Source organism: Pipra filicauda, unplaced genomic scaffold (assembly GCF_003945595.2).
Source record: "Pipra filicauda isolate LSUMZ 115617 unplaced genomic scaffold, ASM394559v2 scaffold115_size4368891_pilon, whole genome shotgun sequence".
Taxonomy (NCBI): Eukaryota; Metazoa; Chordata; class Aves; order Passeriformes; family Pipridae; genus Pipra; species Pipra filicauda.
This window is the reverse complement of record NW_024103607.1, coordinates 695,656-723,378: the sequence shown is the minus strand read 5'-3', so window position 1 is coordinate 723,378 and position 27,723 is coordinate 695,656. Positions and strand designations below refer to the sequence as shown.

General features: G+C 38.2%; 1 protein-coding gene across 4 annotated transcripts; it reads left to right on the top strand.

Moving 5' to 3' along the window:
- UPF3A (UPF3A regulator of nonsense mediated mRNA decay) lies at nt 1-27,428 on the top strand. 4 transcript variants are annotated; one of them, XM_027743414.2, is made up of 10 exons: nt 1-243; nt 2,433-2,539; nt 9,854-9,960; nt 11,963-12,061; nt 12,157-12,267; nt 15,648-15,703; nt 15,795-15,953; nt 17,820-17,980; nt 21,457-21,531; nt 24,707-27,428. In XM_027743414.2, exons 1-10 carry the CDS (start codon nt 16-18, stop codon nt 25,044-25,046), a joined length of 1,443 nt encoding a protein of 480 aa, XP_027599215.2. In that variant the 5' UTR covers nt 1-15; the 3' UTR covers nt 25,047-27,428. The 4 variants fall into 4 exon arrangements, with proteins under 4 accessions (XP_027599215.2, XP_027599214.1, XP_027599216.2 ...); XM_027743413.2 differs by having other exon boundaries at nt 21,457-21,751; nt 24,707-25,011; XM_027743415.2 differs by having other exon boundaries at nt 21,457-21,695; nt 24,707-24,873.
- Nucleotides 27,429-27,723: the final 295 nt, after the last annotated feature.

Here is a 27,723-nt window from a genome sequence, read left to right as displayed (position 1 = left end):
TGCGGGCGCGGCTCCATGCGGTCGGAGCGGGGGCCGGGATTGCTGTCAGGGCTGGGGTCGCTGCGGGGCGGCGGCCGTGACCAGCGGCCCATGGACACCCCCCCGCGCCGGGAGTCGCCGCGCCGCGACACAGACGCTCCGCCGAACCCCCCGCCGCCCTCCCCGCCCTCCCCGCTGCCGCCGCCGCTGCTTCACCCGGCGCCGGGTAAACTGCGGGAGGAGAAGAAAACAGCGCTGAGCAAAGTGAGGGGGCGCGCGGGGGGAGCGGCGGCGGCGCCGGGGGGAGATGGGAGCGGGGCCTGCGGGGGGGAGCGGGGCGAAGGCAGCATCCCTGCTCCACAGACCGAGCCGGGTCGCAGCACAGTGGGGTGTTTAAAACGGGTGTTCATTCCCTGGAGTATTGTGAATCCCCAGCGTCAATGCTGGAAATCATTTCATCTTTAATTCTAAAGAAGTCAAAGCTAGCCATTGCTGTGGTAAAGCAGCTCCTGTTCTCTTCCTTGTCTTTATTCGAGCACTTTTTAGATAATACTTGCAGAGTATAACAGGCTGCCCAGGGAGGTCGTGGAGTCTCCCTCGCCGGAGACATTCCAAACCTACCTGACCCGTTCCTGTGTCACCTCCTCTAGGTGACCCTGCCTTGCCAGGGGGTCGGATTGGATGATCTCCAGAGGTCCCTTTCAACCCTAAAAATTCAGTGATTCTGTGAGAAGTGTGAGATTTGATTTATTCCCTTTTTTTTTTTTTTAATTGGAAACTGAAGCATTGAAAATCACTATATAAGTCAAGTTAAATTCAGGTATTAAAATATTCAAAAAATTAAAATAGATTGCCTGAAGCCATTGATGGCCATTTTACTACTTTGTGTGCAGACATCGTTCTACCAGAGGTTTCTATGCAGTTTCCTTGTTCTTATTATTGGGCAGTTTACCTGAGTGTGGTGGGTGGAATCTGGGTGGCTGCCAGACCCCCAATCAGCTGCTCTTGCGCTCCTCCCTCCTACCTTCAGGGGAAGAAGATGATAAAAGAAACTCACAGGGCTGAGATAAAGGCAGGGAGATAATTTACAACGTGCCATCACAGCAAAAACAGACATGGGGGGACCTCATAGCAGCTTCCTACAGCTTCCTCATGAGGGGAGGTGGGATGGCAAGCACTGATCCCTTCTCTATGGTGACCAGTGATAAGACCCAAGGGAATGGCCTGAAGCTGCATCAGGGAAGATTTAGATGGATATTAGGAAAAGGTTTTTCACCCAGAGGGTGATTGGGCACTGGAACAGGCTCCCTAGGGAAGTCGTCACAGCACCAAGCCTGACAAAGTTCAAGAAGTGTTTGGACAATGCTCTTGGGCACATGGTGTGATTATGGGGGTTGTCCTGTGCAGGGCCAGGAGTTGGACTCAATGATCCTTGTGGGTCCCTTCCAACTCAGGATATTCTATGATTCTAACTTGCTGAAAATTAATTTACTTTATTGCTAATTTTAAAAAAATAGAGTAGAATGGTGAGAAACAAAGATTAAAACTAAAACACCTTCCTTCCCCCTTTCTTCCCAGATGCTACCTCCTCTGCACCCAAGCAGTGCAGGAAGATGGGGAATGGGGATTTCAGACAGGTCATAATAGCTCCTGTCTGCTGCTCCTTTCTCCTCATGTTCTGTCCCTCCAGCATGGGGCCCTGACATGGGATACAGTGGGATACAGTCCCTTCTGCATGCTGCAGTTGTTCATGACCTGCTGCAGCATGAGTCTCCTTTGTGGGCTGCAGTCCTTCAGGATAAACCTGCTCCAGTGTGGGCTTTTCTCCATGGGCTGCAGGTCCCTTCAGGGCATCTCCACCTGCTGTGGCATGGGATCCTCCATGGACTGTGGGGGGACAGCGTGCCTCACCATGATCTCCTGTGTGGGAATCTCTGCTTTGGCACTGGAACACCTCCTCCCCTCCTCCCTTCATTGCTGTCTGCAGGGCTCTTTCTCACACTTTTCCCCCCTTACTCTTCTGTCTCACCCACTGCTGTGCAGCCTTTTCTGCCCTTTCTTAGATACGCTTCCCAGAGTCACAAGTCTTGGCTGAGTGGCTCAGCTGTTCCCTGGGTTGAATCCACTGGAGCTGGCTGAAGCTGGCTGTGCCCAGCATGGGGCAGCCCCAGCATCCCCTCAGAGGCTGCTCTGGAGCCCCTGCCAGGAGCACCTGGACACAGAGGGCACTAAAATACTGCTGTATTGAAAGAGATACTGCAAAAGTTTATGTAATCAATATCTAGTTTTTGGTTTTTTTAAATCCTTTATTATTGGCTAAATTGCAGTGCATATCAGAATATGTCAGTCACCCTTCAGTTTTACAACGCTTGTAGAAACTGAGGGAACTTGTTCCATCCATTTCTACAGTGTTTAGATCAAATATAAATTTCCATTTTCTTTTATATATGCAGGTGGTTATTCGAAGGCTTCCTCCTTGTCTAACCAAGGAACAACTTGAGGAACAGCTACATCCTCTACCTGCCCATGATTATTTTGAGTTTTGCACTGCTGATCCCAGGTGAGGATGAGCTGTTTCTGTAGGTTTTCAGGTGCTTAAAACCTAATTAAGGTATCCAGGCCATTACAAATCACGGTTTTTCCCTTTTTATTATGTTTGTTGGGTTACCAAAAATATATATGAAAAGTGGCTGCGTATGCAGAGAGAGCATTCCTGGATGTTTCTTTTACACTGATGATTTTAAAACAGAAGGGCAAAATTCCGTGTTAAAATGGAAGGGCATAATTGAAATCCTGATGTTTCTTTTAACTTTCATTGATAAACTTCAACAGACTATTTTATTGGCTGTGGGAAAGATTCAGTCTAGGGCAAACAATCACGGAATGTTTTCATGAGTGCCATTTGAGCTTAGCTTCTTTGTATGCTTACATATTTTTGTATTTACTTAATTCATTTTTTCAAATAATCCAGTTTTATTAATTTTTATCTCATGCAAAAATAAAAAAATAGAGTGGTTGATTTACAGTAAATCAGAATTGCTGATATGTTTATATAATTAATTCTGTATCACAGTGGTATAATACAATTCCCTTTGAAATAAATCAATTTCCAGAAGAGAAGGAACTTAAACCACTAAAAAAGCAAAACACCATTTATGACACATCTGCATGTGTTCTGAAAAACTAAAGTATAAGATCCATCTTCTTGTATCTTGTTGTGCGATGACTCACCCTCCACTTGCACCAGGTTCTTTCCACTGACTGCAGAGGGATCCTGGATGTTTATTGCTGACCAACTTTTGAAGTTAATGGTTCTTTCAGAGTCAGTTCCACAATCAAGGAGAAACAAATGTTTATTTAGCAAAACTATGACAGTTCCCAACCCACCTAAATAGTTGCACATTAGTGCAGCAACAAAATAGTAAGTGCTTCAGCTGTTCTGTTAAAACTACAAAGGATGTGAAGTTAGGAAAGAGGAGTATTTAGTCTGATTGAAAGTCTTTGTAGTTCCTTACATTTCTCTTCTGAACTTTGTCATCCATATTTCCAAATGGGTCTCTTTAAGGCTTCTGTCCCAGCTGTTCATTTGATAAGGGGAAAATATCAAAAGCAAACCAAAAATTCTCTGAAGAAGAGTGTCAGTTCTCAGTGCGTTTAGCTGCACAAATTCCAGGAAACAGTTAAAAAAAATTACAATTTTAATTTTCCAGAAAAACTGCTGGCATAAGAATTTAGGGGGAGTTGACCACCTTAGAAAAGAGAAGGCACTGACAACAGCTGTGTATATAAAGTTTCATTTTCTCTCTTATGTGATGAAATTTGGAGTACTCAAAAATCTTGCTGTCCACTCGTTTGATTGCATCTATGTTACGTTACCAATGAAAGATACTGTAGTTTTTCTCTTATGCTGTGTAATTTGTCATGTTATTCTCTTCTGCCTTCACAAATTTAAACTCACTAGAAAAAAGAATGTTTTCATATAAGTCTGAATTTTTCAACATGAACTGTTTCATAGTCACTTTTTTGTTTATCTTGCTTCTTAAAAGATGTGTTTTCATACAAAAGATGTATTTTTTCAGAATGGCTTTACCTTTATGAGGTTTGTATGGCTATAGGTTCTTTCAGCAAACTACACAGCTTAAATAGGCATTTCACTGCAGTTCTGCAGAGTGTTGGCTTGGCTGATTATTTGTCCTTTGCCTGGCCCAGGATCACCTTATGTCATTTGTCCCCTTTGTTCTGATGCTGACACATGCCACGTACATCTGTTTATGACTCAACTCTTTACATGCTCACACAGTCTACAATACACAAGAAACATCCCAAAATTAAAAGTTAGAGACAAGATTAATGTAGCGAGTATCAGTCTCCTCTTATCCAGCAGAGAACTCTTTTCTGAGTATAAAACATTGTGTTGCGTTAATCTGTCATATTATGGACAGTTCACACGATTTCAGCAAACCCTCTGGATGTGTCTTCACGTCATTCCAACTAACAGGAAGAGCTATAGGACAAGGTGGGCATGTGCTCTCTTTCACTGAATAGCTTTTTCCTAGATCCTATACCATATGCATAGTGGCCAGCCAATCCAGAGAATTCAGAGAACAAATAATAAACCCATGGGAAGATGAAAAGAAATTTCATGTCACCTAATGAGAATGATTTGGAGAAGCTACTCAGTGAAGAGGATCTGTTTGTTGAAAAGATAAAGGGACAGACATGTTTTGGTGTGGAACCAGACAAATTTGCCTTAAGAGCTGTAACATCTCAATTTAACCACATCCTGTGTAACTCCAGGTCACAGAAGTTTCTAAGAGCTCATTCATATTTCTGTACAGTCTTTTTTTTCACACAACACTCTGTCAAACTGTAGAACTTGTCAGAATTTTATTCCACAAATGATGGATGTTGGAAAAGCTTCAGGAGCAGTTAGACAAATTCTTATTTAGACAAATATTTATCTATGAAAACCTTTTAAACACAGGATACAAGTTTGGTATTACAAAGTCCCTAGGCTGCAAGTAACTGAAATTATGTATTGGGTGAAGTGCCAGTGTATACTTTCCCCTTTTTAATAAAATTTCTCTAAGCAACCTCTCTTAGTTGCTGTTAGAAGGAGAACTAGAGAGGTCTAACTGTAGCTGTTTCTTCATTTTTATTTCTAAGGTCATCTCACCTTAGAGGAGAAAACAGACAAGATAGGCATATCAACTCCAGTTTCTCTGTTATTGCAATCTTTATCTTTCTAATATCTCTCTAACATCTTTATATCATAAATGTTTAAGTTTACCACGTCCTATTATAGACAAGCTGTAAAACGTATTAAAATTTCATGTGATTAATGTCATTAATAATGTATAATGCTTTTTCAGTTCCATCCATTTCAGTAAAATCATTTCAGAAAATTACTTGTGTTGTGTTTTGTTCATTTTTCAGATTCATCCAATTCACTGCATTACGTTTATTCTCTCTTACATATTGACATCAAAATACACACAAAACACTGTTTATAGTTGATAATAAAGACTCTGCCTTCCTCACAGACTTTGTGCTCAGACTCCAAATATTAACTTTTTTTCCAGATATTCTTTCTTTTTGTCCACTGGTAAATATTTCTGAGTCTTCTAAAACTTGAGTCAAGTGATTGAGCTCTGGCCCTACAGGACTTGGGTCGTCCCTTGGGACTGGCATTGAGTGCTGGGAGTCAATAATAGTGTGAGGTTATAAAATAAAGAGATCTGAACAGGACCTTGGCTTACATAAAAACTGGTCAAATAGTGCCATGCTATGTGTCACAGAGTGTGATAAAGCTTCTTGCAAAGCACACTCCTTTTCCCTCTGTAGGTTCTTCACATCATTTTGCTCAGGTTTATTTTAGGTATATAGCATTAACACTGTAGGGTGGAGGTTTGCACCCAGGAACTGCAGCATTGAAGGGGCAATGCTTTTAGAGCTTCAAGGGAACCACCACTACTGTGTTCTGGATGGAATCATTGACAGGCTTTGATTGGCACAATTCTGTAGTGTTCCTGCTTCTCTGCCAGGCAAATTGTGCTCATTAAAACTGTGAAAAGGAAAGACTAAGTTAATTTAAGATTATGTCAGTTGCATCCACTATGTGAGTGACCACAGAAGGTGATAAGGATAAATGCCAGTGGATCTTAGCTTGACCAGGCCATGTAGATGATGACTTACCTCATCAATTGTTATATAAGTGAATGGAGGAGTTACTTGACACTCCAAAATTTAGAGGTAGGTATCTGTGTGTTTATACACATGTAAGTATATATGTTTATATACATATAACCACCATGATTTGTAAGTTGATAAGTAAGTCACTAAGATGTGATAGCTGTTTTTGTAGTTGCTGTTTATACTGTAGATAACTATTCAAAATTGCTTTCCTGTGTACCAGTCTTTTTACACAACTGTGTTAAAAGATACTTTGTAGAAGAAGTAAACAATTAGAATGTGTTTGTTGTTCAAGTTACTAGAAAAAGGCTTAGAGAAATTATTGACTTAAATATTTATTATAGAAATAAATGTAACTTAAAAGATTGAATACCCTTGAACGCAGAGCAGAAAACAAAGAAAAAGTGTGCTGGACTGAAGAAATGTGTACAGTCAGACTCATCTGGGCTGTTTCCATAGAGATTGCTCTAAGTGATGTCCCAGAGATGCCAGCATGTGCTGTGCATCTGTGCAGAACATTATACAGATGGAAAGCAGCATTATAGACAGCAAACATATGGCAAAATAGAACCAGCTGTCTGATTATAAAACTAAATTTCAGATCCTGAATGAAATTTATGCTGGTAGACACTTCAAGAAAGGAGGAGACACAGAGTGTTCAGTGGCCCTTCTGTAGAACTTGGCTGGAAGGCAAAATCCTGAAGAGCAAAAAAAGTATTTTAGCCAATAACTGCTGAATACAAAGAACAAAAGTAAAGCAGGAGTGTTTCTTCCTAGGAGAGATCATTAGCCTCAGAGTGCCTGTGGCCCTCTGAAGAAGTTCTGTGCGTTCTTTGCTGCATGGTCATGCTGGTGAGTTCTCAGTGGATAGGTGAAGAGGGAATCCAGTGTGGGGAGTGGCAGCTGGAAGTCAGGTGTCTGAAACCCGGAGCATATTCTGCATATTCTGTATGCAGGCCAGTGCTAAGAATTTCCGATTTGCTAGGTTTAGTTAGCATCCCACTTAGAATGTTAATTTTATGCACTTTTTTAGGCACACTGCACACTTTGCTGGGTAAGAAGTCTATGACAAGGGTTTGAAACACTCAGTGGTGAGGTTTTTACACACTGAGCACTCTGACAACTAACTTGCGCGCATATACGATCCAATTCTCTACTTCCAGAGGTGGCTCCATCAGAGACGGAACCTGCAATTGCTAAGCATTGTCTTAGCTCTGTTTCTGCAACCTTCTACCCTGATACACTGCAGCAATAATGGAGAGAGAGTTGTATTTTACTGTGCTGTGGTGCACATCAATATCCTGCTGTGCACATGCTTTTATATTTTTGTATGTTTCTGCTGATGCATATGAAGTTCTTGAAGATATTAATGTATAGCAATAACATTGGATCCCATATTTGCAGGATATATGCTAAATCTCGGCTTTCCAGAGTCCCATTTATACATTTCAGACTGGTGTTTTCTTACTAATAAGTGCTTAATAACCATATCAAATGTTCCTCTGTTTTGAAAGATACCCACTTCGATTAGGCTGAAAAAGCTGGAAAAATACATATGTTGCCAAAGCAGATAAAAGAGATGGTGTTGATATACCAACTAAAGGAAACAAAGAAGGAATAACTCGTGTTTTTTCAGTTTTGTTTCATTATGATTATGTGTCCAACCATAAGGTTCTAAGTTACTACAGGAAAAAGAAAATCCAACTATATGATGAAGCTGTTTGCTGTGCACTGAGGCCGAGAAGTGCCTGAAAAATAATGCTGCCTCAAAATTCCTGGTTTTGTCTGGTGAACCTTCAGCACTTCAAGTACCAATTGTATCAATCTCTAATATCGGGCCTTGTTTAATTTAAACATCAAAGAACATGCAACATAAGCATAGTCCTGTTAATGTGATAGAGAAGGAAGTTTACTTCTTTCTGGGAGCTGCCAATTATCAGAAGGTTCTTCACTGTTGCAGCCATTAGTCAGCACAGAGACATTTCTTCAAGCGCAGCTATAGATTGACACAATAAAGTTCCCTCCTTTACTTACACTCCTGTGCCTTTTTAAAATATATTTTTAACTGTATGTAATAATTATAAGAAGTGTTAAATTTCATCCTTTTTTTTTTCTTTGAAGCCAATGAGAAAGAAGTTGGCTTGCTACATCTGCTTTGTATCTTGGCAGTAGCTCCGCAGCCACTGTAGCATCTTTCAGCACTGGCCATGCCCTAGCAGACATTTTTGCAGTTACCTGCTTATAGTTCACTCTGTTCCCATCCTAGAATGTCAAAATAGGTATAAATTGATAAAATTGCTCTTCCTTAGAAATACAGAGTTTATCCTCTTGATGCTGTAGAAACAGTCTGTAGCTGGTTTTTGCAAAACATCTAAATGAAAAAAGCCCTCTAGTTTTTTTAAACATTTCTCCTGGCTGCAAACACAAATCAAACACAAATTTGGTGTGTTTACGAAATCATTGGTTATTGACAATGATTTGTCTCTTTGTGGTCTTTATGGTCTCCTCTAATACTGGAAGTGGAATCCATATGGATGCATATTTTAAAAATAAAAAATTCCTTGGCAACAGTGTTGCTTTGAGCTGCCACATGCAAAGATTCCTGTGAGCCAACCCATGATTTTGCTCTTTCTCACTTGTGAAATCTGATTCTGAAATGGCTATGGGATTGAAATACAGTTGCAGTTGTGTATGTTTATTGTCTCCTGCTGCTGGTGGTGAGTTGGTCTGAAGGCAGGCGGTGTATGACAACAGTATATGAACAGAGGTATTTAAAGTTATGGGCTTATGTTAAGATTTGTTCAAAAATGTGATGTAACATGTAGCCATCATTAAGGCAGTTTAAGCCAAACTGTTTTGTATCACAGTTGCAGAGGTTTAAAGCATGTACAGGCCATGGCTCACAATAACTTAGCTGATGAGTGCTAATCCATTAAATTGCCTGTTTCATTGTGGTTATGGTGTGCCAGCCCTGAGGTGTTTATCAGGCACGTCAAATATTTACTCTTGGAGTGGGATCTATGCCACTTGATTCTATCATGAAGAATCAAAATTATTTTAAGTAAGTACCCATTTCCTTTGCTAGAAATTCTTTGGATTTTCAGAATAGCTGTTCTTCACAACTAGACATTGTATATTGATAACATGGGGATGATAGCACATGGAGTTTATTTATTTGCGTTTAATTCAGTGGATTATCTTGCCAAGTATTAGGCTATTTATTCTTTCTTAAAGGTGGACATATATTTAAATACGGTTGCAGCTTGGAAACTGCCCCTTCACTGTGGTCTTTTACTTACCTTTGCCTGTTTCACTGATAGAAGACTTTTTTTAGCATGCCCAAGAAGTTCCCCAAAAGCACTGCTGTTACTCATGTCTCTGAAATCATGAAATATTCAAGTTTTAATCCTGCACAATTGGAAGTGTATGCTCTGGAAATTAGGGAGACAAAACAAACTAGAAATATTTGTTTCAGTTCAGAATAAATTTCACAGTTGCATACAGAACTCAGTTGTTAAGTTACTTTTTGTCATATATAGTTAGATACATACATGTAAAGACTGTTTAAGGTAACAGTTTCTCAAAGAAGATGAGAATTAAAATGAGATCCTTCTAGTTTTACCTTTTCCCTAGCCCTGAACAGAATAATAAATAATAGAAATAAACTTGTTTCTTGTTGCAGCCTTTATCCTCATCTCTACTCAAGAGCATACATTAACTTTAGAAATCCTGAGGACATCCTTCTTTTTAGAGATCGCTTTGATGGCTATGTCTTCATTGACAATAAAGGTTGGACTATTTGTAAGATATTAGGTCTATATATATATACATATACCATTTTAGAACATTATTTTACTTCCTTTTTGCTAATTATGCTTGCTTTTTTCCTCAATATGCAGTTAATTACATTAAAATATGTTAAAATTTAGCACTTGATAATAAAGTGCAAAATGTATTTGTCCATGCAGTCTTGCTTGTCTATGGTGTGCATGCTTTATGTGCATTCTTATACCTTAGGCAATACATTATCAAGATGCTATTAAGACAATTAGCTTGTGCAAGCTTCACAGTTCACCACAACAGGAACTGAACACATTGTGAGCATGAATTGTTACGTCTTCGGTGTGTTTCTGTGAGATAAACTTATGCCACTTACTCCTGTTTTGTAAAAGCAAGAGGAAACCTTCAACATTTCGGTTGCCCACTTTTAAGACATGTCAAGCTTGAATTTTTAGGGCCTTTGCAGACATCTTGAGTTGAGTTCCAAAAACAAGAACAACATAATTGATTGCCAGCTTTAAAATGTTCAATCTGCAAAAGTTTGCCCAGCGGTAGAGAAAGTCTGTAATGGTGTGGATAAACCCGGGTCTCCTATAGTAGTGTGAAACTGCCATTGACAAAATGTAGGTTAGCAGAACTTTAGTAGTTCCTTGCCATACCTTGCCATACCTTCTGTAAAAAATTGCGTAGGTTCTATAAAATAGGCTGAGATTTGTGGGTCTCTTAGATAGACATTGTTTATGCTGTACACTTGGTGTTGCAGTGGTCCTGTGAAAAGTAGTCCTGCCCACTCTTACTAGAGATTGATCTCTAAAGAAACTCTCTGTCAAATTTGTTAATTCCTCTTCAGCATTTCCTACCTGAAATATTTTATCTGCTTCTGACATCCATCAGATTTGGATTGTTTTTGTAGAGATGGAGAACAACACATTCCTCACAGTGTGTGATTCCTGGATTTCAAATTCTGGATGTTTTAAGAAGAAAAAACAGAAAGAAGCTATTTTTATGATTCTCCTAAGACTTGACTTTGCCTAAATTCAGCAGGTCTTTCAGTGTTATGCTGGAGTGAAGCCAGAATATTCAGTCCTGAATATTCTGGGAAATAAAAAAACCTGACTTGGACACAGCTGGCCAGCTTGGCAGGATTGTTTGTGCAAATAAAGACCACAAGGTTTGATGACAGGTGCCCTTGGTGAGACTTGTGGCGGCACTGCACTTATGAGGGTAAAAATGAAACAAGGATTAGCAGGTTCAATATGGTTAACAAATGTTCTGGCAGATTTAAGACAAATTTTCAGTGGACTTGAGCTAAGTGTAATCTTGAACCTGCTGGAAGTGGAAGCCAGGTGAAATTCAAAAACTACACGCAGTTCTGACTCCAGTCCAAAGAAAAATCCAGTACTTAAGGCAGAATTCAAAGCAAAGAATCCTTGCCAACAAACACAGGCAGAAAGTTGCATTGTCCATCATAAACAGAAAAAAAGAAGTTTCACACAATTCTACATGCTGAGTTTTACTGTTCTGAAAGGAGATGGTATATTGTTTTATTGCATATTACCCAGCATTTATTTATTTTTTAAGCCTTTAGGCAACGAAGCTTTAGGAAACCACTCAGCAGTTTCGTATTAATTTCCCAGTAGGACTTAATTACTTGTCAGACTGAGATTTTGAGGTAAATTTTTCTAATCAATATCTGTGAATAAGTAGAAGGAAATTAAAAATGATTATACAAGAATTTTATTGTATAACAATAATCTTCATTTTGACAGTCTTATTAGCATATCCAAAAATATTTAATGTTTTATATGTAATTAAAATATAAATTTATTTTGGTTTCAATGTAAAATACCTCTGTGTGTAACTTTTCATTAGAAGTTTAGTAGTTGTAGAAACAGTTACCTTTGATTTCAAGTAAGACTGCTCAACACATGTTTCAAGAGTTTTGGAAATCTTACATGAATTTAGGGAATGTTTCTCCCCATCAGAATATTAAGGTTTGATCTCTTTTAAGGCTTGGAGTATCCTGCAGTGGTTGAATTTGCTCCATTCCAGAAGATTTCAAAAAAGAAGCTGAAGAAGAAAGATGCCAAAGCCGGGAGCATTGAAGATGGTAAACATATTTTCTTGGCATCACAGTAGAAAATATATTTCATTTCTGTTATGCGTTGCAAAGTGTTAATATAATTCAAAAATTTTTCTTCACAGATCCAGAATATAAGAAATTTTTAGAGAGTTATTGTGCTGATGAAGAGAAAATCTGTGCCAATCCTGAGATTCTTTTGGGAGAGATTGAGGCCAAAACAAGGGAACTTATTGGTCTGTTTTCTTGATTTTTCTTATTATTGAGAGTATTAAATATCTTTTATATTAACCTGCTAGAACTGACCCGTTCAGTCTAACAGATTTAGATTACCACAGTTAAATTTTTGTTATCCAGCCAAGTAGTAGGGGTTTTTATCTGTTCTCTTAAGTCTCTATGCCTGGAATCACTTGGCTTCACCTGAGCTTTTGCATGTGCGGTGGCTTCAGAAATAGTTCCTCAATAATTCTGAATACTTACAGATGTATTAATAGATGAAAGATTTATTTTTAAAATATAAAATAGCTGGATACTTAAAAATTTATCCCTGATATTAGCTGCTTTTATTAAGAAACATGAAATGGTCTCTTTTTGTTCTCACGGTCAAAATTCTGGCAAAGCTCTGAAAGTAAGGCAACACCTTGTTTTTTGTATGCATGCAGCATGACTTTCACAGTCCCGTGGGGAATTTTAAGTAAGGTCAACACTGAAATCTTCAGTGCTGGTATGCAGCTTTCAGGATGACATGGAATATTGATGTGCTGTATCTTCAAGTGACAACATGCAGAACACTTAGTCTTTCCCTAGGTGTGACAATTGAGTAGGGAAAAAAAATGACCTTTGCTGTTATTTCTTTTGTGTAAAAGTAGACACCTCTTTTGATTAGAATTATAGAATCATTTAGGTTGGAAAAGACCTTTGGACCTTTGAGAACATCAAGTGCAACCATTAACCCAGCACTGCCAAGTCCTAAACCATGTCCCCAGGTGCCACGTCTACACATCTTCTAAATACCACCAGGATCAGTGACTCCACTGTTTCCCTGGGGCGCCTGTTTGAGTGCTTGACAATCTTTTCATGAAGAAGTTTTTCCTAATACCCAGTATAAACCTGCTCTGGTGCAACTTGAGGCCATTTCCTTTTGTCCTGTCACTTGTTACTACTGTTTGAGAGTTAACTAGGGACATTTGGAACTTAAAACAATTTAGAGGAAATGGAAATGTTAGTAGTATGGACATTTAGATAATAAAACTTGTTTATTCCTGTTCTAGATAGGGAAGTTACACAACAGTATTTGTTTACCCCAAATCTTCCCTAGTATTTGACAGAAAAGTAAAAGCAGTCAAAATCTTCTTAGAAATTTATGATTTCCAAAAAGTTTACAATTTCAAGAAAGATTTTTTAACTTTAAAATATTCTATCAGTGAAAATTACTAGTCTTGAGACTTGCAAATTTCAGAATAACAATATTGGCTGAAGGCAGATTTACATTAAGAATTTTAGTGTTTTGTTTCTGTTAAATCTCAGGGAATCAAATTAGTTGCTTTATTATTTCTGCCATTCAAAACTGTAACATGTTTATAGCAAAATTATGTAAGGGCTTAGTTGTGTGTCGACTTGCAAAGGTGCTACTCCTACTGATGTCAATGAAGGACATGCCCAGGACTTCGCTGGCAAAATTGGGCCTCGTATGCTCAGCATTTCTCCATGTAGAGTTACTGTGAAGCAACATATTTTATGCATTATGTCAGATGGGTTAGCTGATCAGTTTCAGTGTGACAGAGAGATATAAAAGAGATTTTCTCAGTAACATTATGAAGATAAGCTCATTTTTCTGGCTTGTTTGTAGAGAACAAGATAAAATGTAAAAAGTTTTGCTGACACAAAACTTCATTTAGCAATTTATTTTCTTCTAAAATTCTTTAAACATTTTAAGAAAATATTTCATATTTTTATTCATATTAAGGACCATAAATAAGATAGGTAAGAGTCAGGTTTGATAAACATTCTTTTTTTCCCTCCTCTATTGATAATACTCATTACACTGCCTCTCTCCCTTGAACTTGAAGTTATACTTTCTCATTAAACCTCTTGCACCACAGCCTTAGTCATGACTAGGGTCAAGTTCTGGGCTCTCAGTGCAGCTTATCCTTTGCCCAGACCTTCCAGTTAAAATCTGTGATCTCCTTCAGCGTGTAGAAGTGCCCACAGGTAGACACTGCTCAGACAGGGGCAGGAGAGAGAAGGCAAAGCTGCAGATCTGAGGGACTGGAAGGGAGGGTTCTGGGGACCTAACACTTGCAAGAAAGTATAGGCATGTGAGGAGGGTGGGGCAGCATGGGAAGTCTAGGGATAGAGAGAGGAAAATGGCAAATCAACAATCTTTTTTGGTTGTTGCTTTTAAACATTGATATTTGGTAAAAATAAATACTGAATCCTATCAGCCTTCCTATCAGTCTGTTCATAACTGCGTAAAAAAGTTTCCTTATTAATGAATGGGTTGCCTCCAGCATATTCCGACTTTCAAGGCAAAAAGATTTAAATGTTTTTGAGATATGAATTGTGTCCAGACTTTGGTTATGCCATTTCAAATTTGTTGAAAACTTTATTTTAATTTCTTCTTTTTTTCTTTTCTTTTTTTTCCTTTTTCTTCCAAATCCTGTCACGCATTCCAGTAGTGCAGTTTTTTTCTGGTTTGAGGGAGAATCCTTAATGTAACTGTAGAGCAATTTCAAGTAGCAAGCATTTTCTACCCTGGGACACCTAAGACTGACAAAATTTGTTGTAACTATTCACAGCTTGAAGTACATGAATTCAAGTCTGAATTCAGTACTGACAGTCATAAATGCTGTATATGATGAAAAATTTGATGATGTTCTCCAATATTTTGTAGAATTGGGGGTTGGTTCAGGCGGGTGACTTGATTTTAGAGTGTGGAGACAGCTCTTTAACATAAGAATTGTTGTGTGATCCAGTAAATGAGACGTTTTATTTGTTATTTGGGAAGCCAGAGTTTTATTGAGTCTGCTGATACTTCATTATGTAACCTGGGACAAACTACTTATCTCTTATTCCTCCTGTTTTTGCAAGGAGAGGGGAATGCTAAAGTCAGGTAAATGGAAATGTTATATGAGACTGAAAATGCTTCCTTCATCACGTACTTTGACATCTGTGATTGAAAAATGCTATGTGAGATTACAGTAATGTGGGCTGTTTGTGAACAACAATATAGCTAGGTTTTGATGTACAAAAGTAAAAAGTAGGAAAAGATGCTGAACACATTTCTTTCCTTTTTGGTGAAATAACCATTCTAAGTGAGAAAAGCCATTCTCTTGAACTGAAAAGATATGGTATAAAGATAGGATCTTTAATTAAACATTAAATAATCATGCAATTTATTTCTGTTGCTTCTAACGCTAACAGCAAAAAAAAGCAACAAAGTGTTTCTAAAGCAGAATGATGGTAATGCTTTCAAAAATACATGAAACAAATAGGTTTATCCATGATTTAGCTCCCTTTCAGATAAAGCTAGAAAAAAGGGGGTTAGTACTAAAATAAAGAAATGAGTACATATTCTAGGAGTTGAACACTATATCACAAATTTTTTGTGTTTTAGCTAGAAGAACAACACCTCTTTTGGAATATATTAAAAATAGAAAATTAGAAAAGCAGGTACGTTCAGACTTTTGCCTGAAGTTCAACATTTATGTTTCACGTGGTTTTCCATTGGACAATTTACAATTAATCATTTTGAACTTTTCAGAGAATACGAGAAGAGAAAAGAGAAGAACGAAGGCGGAGAGAATTGGAGAAGAAACGTCTGCGGGAGGAAGAGAAGAGGAAGCGCAGAGAAGAAGAAAGACGTAAAAGGAAAGAAGTGGAGAAGCAAAAGAAAATTTCTGAAAAAGAAATAAGGATCAAGGTACCATAATAAAAAAAAGATTATTCTTCCTTTGAAGTTATTCAGAAGTTCTTTGGTATCTCAGTGTTTATCTAGTGTATGACAGCACAGTGTGGAGGCACCAAACCAGTTTTGTCTGCAAGGGAGAGTAATGTAAAGTAAGTAGTGTTGTTTGAAAGTGTGATTAAATGGCCCTAGGTACAGTGATGTGCTGGTGCAGTTACAGCAAGTAATTCAGATACCTTTGTACTGCTGCGTTCTGTGCCAGCATTACCTGACAACCGAGTTCTTCTGTGCTAACATGTTGGAAGATTATTGCAGGTTTTATCCCTGAACGGGCCATTCATTTGAGAGTTGGACTTGATGATCCTTGTGGGTCCCTTCCAGCTCAGAATATCCTGTGATTCTGTGTTTCTGTGAAATATGGCTTTAAAAACTTTCTGTCATGTAAATCTCCATCTGGCCATGTGTGCAGAGAGCTTTTTGTATTTATGCCAAGAACTGATGTATTTTAATAGTGTTAAATTATTTAATAGTATTAAAGCTTTAACCAAGTTATAACAAAGTCATGCTAACTTTAGGCTGTGCTCCCTTGCAAGAATATGAATGGATTTTAGAGACATCACTTAGGAGGATGTATCTTGTGCTATGAAGTTGGAACCGATAAAACTTTATTTGTATAAGATGACATAGATAAAAAGTATTCATCTGAACTAAATTTTGTAGTATTGGAAGAGCCTTATAGGCCATTTTGAAAAGGAAAATTGTATAAGAGTTTGTAGCGTAACGCAAGGACACACAGACTGACTCCTGATCTTGTGGTGCTGAGAAGCCACAGAACTGTGGACTCGTTTCCTCTTTTCTTCGTGGCAAACAGTTTCCTTCACCTGAAAGTATAAAACCAGTAAATTCTGAAGGTGAATTACATATTCTTCATATTTAGGCATAAAGAAAATCACTCTAGAAGTTCAGAAGAAAAGGGACTTAATCCTTAAAATATATTACCCAAAATTGGTTGTCCAAAAAAAACCTTTATATATGACATATCAGGGGTGATATGATCTCGAAAGCTAGTTCTGTCTCTGAAAGAAAAGGAAAATATTTCCTGATAGAAACATTATAGACATTTTAAATATTAGAGAAGAATAAGCAGTGCTTGTTTCAGAAAATCTTGTGGCTTGAAAAGACTGAGGAGATGTTCTGCTTAGTCCTGATAATAGGGTAAGAGTTTGAGACGGTTGGTCCTTCTGTAAAGATTGTTCCTGTAATGCTAGCCACTGCTTAAGCCCTGTGTGGGTTATTTTGAAAGGAAAAGACTTGAAAATTCTTATCTTCAAGGTGAAAATGTAATGAGATCTTTTCTGCTAGTATCATAATTTTTTACTCGGTCTGTATTTGTGTCAGGGTGTACTAAGCACCTACTTCTACGTGCCAGTCTATCCCAAGTAATTCATGTGACATACATTTTATATATAATATTTCAAGGAGTGAAGTATTAATCCTACTCTTTGTAGTATTGTAGAGATTCTGCTTCTTATTTTGTTGGCAATGACACTGAGCTCTGTTACATGATTTCTAAGAAACCTTAGACCATAATAATGTCTTTGTATATGAAACTCAGGAGAGAAGAGTAGGTAAGTGCTCTCTTTAGTATTCTCAGCATATTTATAAGTGTGCAATTGAATGCCTGTCAATGACTGTCACTCCTTAGCAAAAGTAAACTGCCCTTTCTAAATAACTTTTAAATTTTATACTTTGTAAAATACATCCCTAGTATTTAAATATCTCCAATCTTAGCAGGTTACTGATATATTTAATACCTGTTAAAATGTCTGTTACAACAGAGGAGAATAATTTTACATCATAATATAAACAAATATCTCTTAGCTTCTCAAGAAACCTGAAAAAGGAGATGAACTGGCCAGTGAAAAGCACAAAGAAAAAGGTGAAGAAGCTGACATTGAGGAAAACAAATGGGATAAATCACCTGGATCTGGGAGTATAAAATCCAAGACTTTGGAGAGTTCACTAAAAGAACTTAAGGAAAAGTAAGTAATATTTGTATTTTATAATTGAATTTAGATCATAAATGCTTTGATCTCAAGGCTTAAATATAAATGATGCATTGACAAGATATTCTATCCCCAGAGAACCGATTTTATTCTGTGTGTGAACAAATCTCTTACTGTCCTTTCGGTAAAAGGTGTTTCGTAATAATTTCCTGACCTGATGGCAGTATTAGTGGATGCAATTTGATATTTGTGAAATGCTACAAAATCCCAGATTGGAAGGATTTCTGCGTGAAAAGTCATTCAGTGTTGCATTGTCATTTCACCTGTTCCCCATCAAGAGCTCAGGTAAGGCCCTCCTTCCATTACTGATGTCAAAGACTAAACTGGCTAAGGTGCCACACTCTTCCTTCACACTTGGGTTTGCTGCAATAAACATAGAACTGTGTTTGATAAATGAGTGAATGGCAGAATAGTTGTGGTGTCAGTGACAGCCTTAGGATAGGTACGTGCAAAAGGCTGTCTCTGTCTCCTCTGCCTTTTGTATTACATTTGTGCTGGTAGGAACAAGGGGCATAGCTCAGCTCTGTTACTGGTGTGGCCTGGGAATTTATCATCTTACAAGTGTTTTCAGCAGTTGGTTCTCTTGCTTGTCCCCTGGTACGTGTGTCTCATCACAGGCAGGATTCACCCATAAGATATGTAAGATACATAACAAAGATTAATAAAACTCAGAATAAAACTCAGTTGAGTTTTCCGGCTAAGCTCTCAAAAGTGCTTTGCAGTACAGAAGGACAAACTTTAGCATTTTAATAAGTTACCTAAGGTATTACATATAAAATCTGACAGGAAGTTTGTGATTATGCTCTGGGAGCCTTGCAGGTTACCTGCTTATTCTAAGCAGTTTAAATTTTACTTTTGTCCACATATGTTCTCAGGTTTTATGAGATGTATGTAGGAGCTGCAAACGTTCTCCTAATGACAAATAGAACAATAAAGAAACTTTGAACACCGGAAAATAAAATAACTGAATTTACTAATTGAATAAATGGGTCACAAATAATATCCTACTTGCATTATTCATCCTTTTTTTTGTTTCTGACTAAGGACTTCAAGCATAGGCTCAGTGTTTCCTTATGTTGAGTATGTCCTGGAAGTTCCTGAAAATTTCCATGTCCTGTTCTCTAACGGAAATTGAAAATATTCAGCAACTCCTTTGTTGATGTTCTTCAACAAAGGAAACAGAACAGGCTCAACAGAAACAATTGCAAGGGCAAGTTGGTTGTTTACTAATCATAGAATTGTTTAGGTTGGAAAAGACCCTTAAGATCATCGAGTCCAACTGTTAACCTGGAACTGCCAAGTCCACTACTAAACCATGTCCCTAAATGGCACATCTACAGGTCTTTTAAATACCTCTGAGGATGGTGACTCCACCACTGCCCTAGCTTTTTATGCAGTAAGCTTTTTGGTGGTGCCATATAACATTGTTTACAATTGATCCTGTAAGTTTAATAAGGCATTAATGTAGATTTTCCAGGCATTAAACAGAATCCCTTTGGCTGCACTTGCACAGTGTTACCTTGTGTTTCCAAGTGCTCATTTCATTGTGATTATTAGTGGGTAGGTAGCAAGCTATGAACTATTTCAGCTGGATCAAGGTTTAAAGTTGAAACTACTTTGTCACTGACTCAGAAATCAGCAATAAACTGTAATTTCCAACTCTACCTGCAGGACATCGAATTGTATGTTTGAAACCATGTTTAAGGCTCGGTAGCAATAGGTTTCTACCACAAAGCGAAATCTCAGTATTTGCATAAGTGTACATGATCACATACAGATTTGGAACTATACCAGAAAGAAGTATGCTTCCATTCCCTTTACTTCCATTAATTTCTTCTTTCTCTGGCTACGTAACTTTCTCTTCTACCTATACTTTGTATTTGCTTATCCCACCATTTCCACTCTTGCTTGCCTGTTCACTATGACTGAATTTTAGGAAGCTACTTTAACCACTCTTGAACTGGAGTTTGTGTCCCTATCACTTGCCTACCTCCAGGTGCATCCATTCCTTCCTCACCCACAGTAACAGGCAAGGGAAGAGACAAGTACCAAGCAATGCTACACCAACAAATCAAGGGGGTCTTTTTGACTTTTTGGAAAGTCATGCCCTGACCCTTGCTAGGACTAAGAGTTAGTGTCTAGAATAGCATATTAAACATGAAACAAAGGAACTCACAACCACATACCCCTTGAGAACTAACATAGTATTTTATATATATGTATCTAGGCTACAGATACAGTATTTCTGTAATTCTGATTGATTCAGGTGTCTGTGACAGCTGGGACATTGCTTCCACTTGGTGACTGTGTTATGCTGACACGAGCTCAGTCTGCTGAAATAGTGAATAACTTACCTCTCATTCAGGTTTTGTTGTGACCTCCAGCACTTCCTGAGATGGGGCCTCTGTCTTAGCAGTCCCACCAATGCCTAAGTTCATGGCAGATGCTAACAAGTTTCACAGTTCTGTTAGTTAAAAAATAAAAAAGGTGATATAGAAAGATACACTTTTATTGATATTAAATAATTCTAAATAAGAAGCATATCACTATTTGATCACTACACCATTAGAAAATCTCCATCCTCAAGTAACTTACTTTTTCAGTTCTTTCAGTTTATTTTAAGTATTTATACATATGTAATATATAAAAAGAACTGCCTGTATTTATTCCTTTTAAAGTTCAACCTATTCTGTAATCTTTCTTAATTATTTGCAGTTTGGCTGTATGAGAGAAGCACCTGCTTGCTGAACTGGAACAATGAAGTGAATAAGAAAGCTGGGAATTTTATCAGACAGGATGAATGTTACAGATAGTCTTTATAATATAAACCCATTGCAGCATAGCAGAAATCGAGTATTACGTTGTGGTAATGTAATGGTCTTTTGCCTAAATAAGATATGCAAAGGCAGGCTAGATTACTTGGAGACACAATAAACAAAAGCCTAGAACATAAGTATCCATTTTCACAAATGTCTTCTGCAAGTTCCAATGTCAGTGAATAATTGTTAAGAGTCATAAAACTTTACAAATTGATACAGGATACCTGAACAATTCCTTCCAGCCTTGAATGTTCCTGTTCAGGGGATTACTTATATGCATGATTCACCGCAAGACCAGGCCACAAGAGCTAATAATGCAGCATGGAACTATTGATAGGATTTCAGAGAGGGATAGAAAGTGAAGAATGGGCCTCCCACAACAGTTGCACAAAAGTCTGATTTTGCTTGCGAAGCTTTGTCTGCTATTCTGAACTGAATGCATGGTCAAGGGCTGAACATCCATGGTTGAGACATTGAGCAAAATTGCATATAACCCCTTTCTAATGAGAAGAAAGCAACCTTGCCATATAACATGTCTACTTACTGTTAAAGGCAGGCTTTGTATTGTCTCCTTCAGCAGCTTCTTTTTCTGTTAATTGCTTGGATTTTCTTTCTTTTTATGCATACTCTTAGGTCACAAAATGATAGTGACAAAGAGCAAAGAGATTTGGAGAGAAGATTTCGAGAAAAAGAACCTGAAAGACAAAGGTATCGATTGGATGATGGCAGAAAGCATAGAACTCACTATGAGTTTGACAAGTTTTTGAGAAGGAATGAAGAAGATCTGAAATGGGGGAAAGGATACAGCCAAGACAGAGGAAAGAAAGGGAACTACAACTACAGCTTCACTGTGGAGGCAGTAGACAAACTGGGTAAAGAGGACAAGTGTGATGACATGGCATCCAAAAAGGAGCGCATAAGAAATAAGGTTCTTTTATTCATTTAGGATAATCTTTCATTAGTTAAATATGCTTCAAGATCACAGGTTTTAACTTTTGCAAACTCGGCATGATAATGCTTTTTCAGGAAGAAATCCTTTATCTCATTTTTAGTAAAACCCAGACTTCATTCTGGGTTGTTGTCAGAGGACAACACTTAAAATAAGTTAAGGTTACAGGTCTGTGCTCACTCATATTCACAATATATAGGCGACTTTCTGTCTTCCTTTCAACCCTATCAGTTTTAGAACACTGTTCTTGGAGCCTTGCATTTTATAAATGTATTAAAAATTGTTACACTTCTGATCTGTAATGAAATTTAAAAACTGTGGCATATTAGTCTTTTAAAAATGTACTTCCATTACCCAGCTCATAAAGTAATTAAAATTTGGATTTGCCAGGCATTGCTTGGTAGAGCAACTATAAGGACTTACATAGCTAATTCAGAGACCGTTGTATTTAGAGGGTGTAAATGAGTGAATTCTTCAGTATTGCATACCTGCCAGTAGGAAAAGGCTGTCATTTCATTTGGATAAATTTATCCTCATAGCTTTTGTCAGGGAAAGAGCAGATGCAAAAACAGTGCCAGCAGGACCTGTAGCAGGGTTTGTAGTAGAGCTGTCCCTTATTGTCTCCCAGACATATGGGCATCGTTTTTTCTCAGGCTGTCCGATTTCATGGATGTGCCAGAGTCTTTTCAGGGTGTGGCTCTCCTTGTGACCCTCATTCACTCTCCCTTGTGATCCTGGATTTTCCACAAAAGATGACTGAAACACTGTTTCGGGTAGAAATTTATTCTGCACGTGAAACTCTTCTTTCAAACCAGGTGACTGATGTGTGATGTGGGCTAAGGCTGGCAAGATTAGACTGGTCAGGTGCAGAATGAGTCTGTATGGAGTGTGCACAGAGCAAGTCCAAGTGGACTCACTGTATGTGTGAGGAAGTCACCTGGTGCAAACACAGACAGCCTGGTGCACCTCACTCTTTGTTTATGCAAAAGTCAGCTGGGCAGGATGGGTGAACTTTATCTGCGTATCCACATCAGCTACTTTCCACATACATCAGTGGCTCAAACTGCAAAAAATGGCTAATTCGGAAACAGGGAGATGGGAAAAACAGTCTTCCTCATGCTTGCCATGGTGTTTTTGAAATCTGGCAAATTAATCTGCAACCTTGGAACTGGGTGGTGGGTCTTGGGGGCCTTTTGGCAAGAGTTAAGAAGCTGCCTGCTTTTTATTTCTTTGCATCACACTTCTGGTAGCTCGCTGAGTCTCTGGATTAGTCCACACTTCAAGTTCTAGATTTGTTCCCTAAAAAAAATAAGCACTGTGCAGTCTGGTGACCTTTTTCCTTAGGATATTTATCACCTAGGTAAGATTAGGGGATTAGTTGTAAAGTTTAGTTGTAAACCTTAGTTTTACAACTTAGGTATAGAATTGACAATGCCAACACAAATTTTCAGTCAGAGATTGAGCTTCTTTCTGAAGTTTGTAAGAACTAATTAGTAAATGAGAAATGTCCAGTGTAAGTAACATTGTGCCATCTTTCCTGCAAACTGTGGGTTATGGAGTCTGTGGTAAGAAAAGTCGTTTGGGCCCTTTATCATAAACTTTCTAATGGGCACTGCTTGTCAGAGGATCTAGTTTTATGCAGCTGTTTGTGATATAGAAAGGTATATGTTACACATTTTATACCACACTACAATGCACTAACTAGAATGATCTGGTTGTAAAGCCCAATAGTGAATCTTGACATACGGTTTAAAGAGAAGGAGAAAAAAAGTTGAGCAAAAAAAGACAAAGGTGAAGGAAAAAGAAAGGAAAGGGGAAAATGCATGCTGTGAATGAGAAAAAAGAATGAAAGAACAAAAGACCAGAATGACTTCAAATTATGATGGCCGTTGGAAATTAGTATAGTATAATGTAGGAAAATTTCACTGCTCTGCCACTGTCTTCAAATAGGCTGTTTGCTAAACTTAACATGAGTCTTTGATCAAAAAGCTCAGGTTTTGGTGAGCTTTCAGTTGCTTCATAACATTAAAAATTGGTATTTGTGAGAGTAAAATACTCTTAATAGTAAAAGACTTCTTAAGCAGAGTTTCTAAACAGTATGTTTCAAGAATAAAAAGTAATCTCAAGAGCTATGAAGAGCTTCACCATTTGCAGGTTTGAAGTGTCTTTTCCTTGTAAACTGGCTCCTTCTTCCGTTTTCCCATCATCAGATCAGCATGTGTATGATTGGGTCACTCACAGAATCTGCCCATGCTCAAATTTTACTTACTTTGTTTATTACCAGTGCATGAATTCCCTGCTCTCATAGTCAGTATGGGAAGGCATGATGAAGTAGGGCAATAACTATGCAATTTTTATTTTGATGTGTATAATTCAAATGTGCATTGCATGTTTAAATTGTGCTAATACTTGATGATCAGTTGAGGATAATTTTTTAGCTATGCCTGCTAAATTGTTCTCTGGCTTATCTTGGGCTTTTATGCTTGTATTTAATATTTGTCATTGTCACGGGTGAGAGGGCTCTCCTGCCACAGTCATTCATCTGCAGAGTTGCAAGTGCACAGGCTATTGTTGTTCTCAGTTGATGTTAGTGAAAGTAGCAACATTTTTCTTGTTTTACCTGTAATACCATGTTTCATAATTGTGTGCAGTATTTCTTCTTGTTTATGTCAAATGTATTATAGGATCTTTAATTTTTACAGCTTTCTTCATTTATTCAAAATGCTTGGTTCCCAAGAATAGTGTTATAAAACAACATAAATACCGAATACTCAGTCAATTTTCATTACACTCCATTTTTTTCCCGGGTCTTATGAATTGTAAAGTAATTTAACACAAAATCTACTTTCTTCATAAAGATTCAAAACTTTAAAATCCCACATATGTGTCTCACATGGGTTTCTCAGAGCATTAACCACATCTCCTTCCTTCTAGGATCGCCCAGCCATGCAGTTATACCAGCCAGGAGCTCGCATCCGAACACATATGGGACCTACAAGTAAAACCTATGACTGCAGTGGGAAATCTTTTGAAGATGCTCTTGATAAAAAGTATGAGGCAGATAATTCAGCTGGAGCTGAGAAGACTGAAGAAGGAGAATAAAACAAGCTGGAGGAAAGTCTTGTGGAAAGGGATGAATTTAAGATTCAGTGTCATGACAAAAAAATCCATTGGGCTGTTTCAGAACTTCACAGGCAATTGCACCAACAAAATTATAATAGCTCTGCCTCTTACTTTCTGTAAAATAAAGGGAAGAGTGACTGGAAATATATAAAATATCTTACAGCAAAGGAATATTGTTGCATTTTTACAAAAAGCAGCACAAACGCTATTTGCCTAATTTAAAAGCAGTTCAAATATTTTATTATATTTACCTTGAAATATAAAACCTCTAACAGTTTTAAAGGAGTATTTATATAAGACTTTACATAAGCTATTTCACCTTTTCAGCTCTAAAGAAATGAAATGTAAATTTGCATCAGTTTGAAATCTGAGGCACTTTAAATGTTTTTGGTGCATGACATGAGGGTCACAGGACCCCTTCCTGCAAAGAGCAGCAGCAGGGGCTGCTGCAGGGAGTTGTGGTTGGACTCAGTGTGACTGGCCCTGGGAGGAAGCTCTGGAGTCTGGAGCCAGTGGTGTTTGCAGGATAAGGCCCACAGTTTGCAGAGCTGTGAGGAATGACCATTGGTATCTGTACCTCATTGTGTTTACATTGTTTTTGAATTAACTCTAGCGTCAGATAAGTGTTAGTAAAGTTTGTCATTTTCTGAGCCACTTTTGCCTTTTAGTTTTTAATCGATTTCTTGTGCTTAAAATAGAAGAAAGCTAACGCAAACCTCAGCACTGGTTTTAATGAATTAGCTGTTTTTTATGGTTTTGACACTGGCTTTTGAAAAAAAAAAGTGGTTGTACAGTGATGATATTTTATATGCTAATGTTTCATATAAGTTGCAGTTACGGGATTTGAAAAATGAACATTCTGCAGTTCTATTTGTTAAAAAATTAAACACACATGGATGTCAACTGCGCCCTACCATTTTGTAAGATCTAGGACAAATTCTGCCCTCTGATGCAGGCACGTGTACATATATATATATGTATATGTGTGTGTGTATGTATATCTTCTATTGGTTTCAATGATAGCCATTTGTTTATGGAAAGGCAGAATACATTCCATTTGCCTTTCATGGCTGAAAATTTCTCAGTTGTCTAAAACTGAGACCTGCTTTATCCCTGAAGTTAAATAGTAAGATACTAATTTATTTTTTCATCTTCTTTGAACATTTTACTAGTAAGCGTAACATCTAGTTGTTCTAGACTGAAAAATTATTTATTGTATTTTCCCAGATACTAAACATTAAATAGAATAAAAGAAAAAAGATTTTGACTATGATTTTGAGATGCAATATTCAGCTATTTTTTCATCTGCTAGTCCAGAAAAATTAAGTAAGATGTTATTATGCTGCTTTGTATCCTTCAGAAGCAGATAAAAATATGGTTAAGAAGAATTTTAATATCAAGCTACATAAGTGAGCTGCCAAAATTACTTCAAGATTAAGTAAAACTGCTGCTAGAGAATCATTTGGTTTTAGTTTCATCTCAGTTAAGGAACTCTTGGGACAACTTATCTTATTCAGCAGATACTGGCGTCTATTCCTTTCACATCCTGGGGGGACGGGGGCAGTAGAAAGTACTGGCCACGACAGCAGGATCTGACCATTTCTATAGCCAGCTAACACTTGTATGGCCAACTAACGCGTGCCACAAGCAGGTCAGGAGACATGGGAACAGCAAGGCAGCCCGGGGACACCAGGCGTCCAGGGTGCACGGGAGCGCTGCCCGCAGGCTCTCTGCTAAAGTGTGACCCCGAGTGGAAAAGAAATGCATCCTGCCAACAGAGGAAACGCCGTCGCTGAGCTTCCCCTCTCTGTGCCGATGGCCGTCTCGGGCAGTGCCAGCAGGACCTGTGGGAGCAGGGATCGGCTTTGGGATGGGAGCTGCCAGCAGTATCTTCAGGGAAGACTGCCTGCTGGAATCGAGCATGTATCTCATGGTAATTCTGCAAAATACAATGACTAAAGAATCAGAACACATTTCTAAGTCCGCGGTCCAATCTCACCTGCTCAGGAATGCAGCAGGGCCTGAGCCTGCTTCCCTTGCTGGGGCAGCTGAGCAGGAGGAGCTGCCACCTGCTCTGTGCTCCTTTCTGCTTCTCCCGATGACAACAAATAAATGCAGGCTCACAGCCCGCCTTTGTTCGAACTCAGCGTGCTGTGAGAGCTTCATTGCCACAATAGTAACTTTGTTTTGCAAATTCAGCTTAGCTGAAAGTAGAGACAGCATCCCCACTGAATGGGAATTGTATCTGATTACATCACAGCTGACTTTGGTGCCATCTGTTTTTCTTGCCTTTAAAATACAATGTTCTACATTTAATAATTAAAAAATTTAAAAGATTGTCTTCTACATTTAATATTGCCCACTCGATAGCTTCACTGAATTTCTGTTGTCCTGTTTCTTGTTGAGTCCCAAAGTGTGACATTTAGGAATATGGAAATCACCCTGTCTGTCAAATGGAGATTGGGCTCCATTCTGTTGGGGAAACTGATTTGGAATGTCAATATTCAGTAAATAAACCTGCATTTGTGCCTGATGCAGTTTTAAATAGAAGCTTCTTCAATTCCAAAACATTGTACTGACATCACATTCAGTTTTCAAATACATTCTGTCGCTTCTTTTCATTTAAAACCAAATGGCTGTAAGTTGTTTTTGGAGAGTCTTTAGAGGTCAATGGCTCATCTCACCAGCCGTGGTTAAGCTAACACTGCTTTTCCTGGAGTTTCTCTGCCGGCCTCTACTTGCAGCATTAGTCCTGAACAGCCCAAACAAAAGCCTGAAATATTAACAGGACAAAACCCACTTTCTATGCACAAAATGATATTGAACAT

Bases quoted from the DNA above. Each gene is read 5' to 3' on its own strand.
- UPF3A (XM_027743413.2), top strand. From the start codon at position 16: ATGCGGTCGGAGCGGGGGCCGGGATTGCTGTCAGGGCTGGGGTCGCTG. The intron at 9,961-11,962 runs GTTGGACTATTT...ATCTCTTTTAAG, and splicing joins TGTCTTCATTGACAATAAAG to GCTTGGAGTATCCTGCAGTG. The intron at 15,704-15,794 runs GTACGTTCAGAC...TGAACTTTTCAG, and splicing joins ATAGAAAATTAGAAAAGCAG to AGAATACGAGAAGAGAAAAG.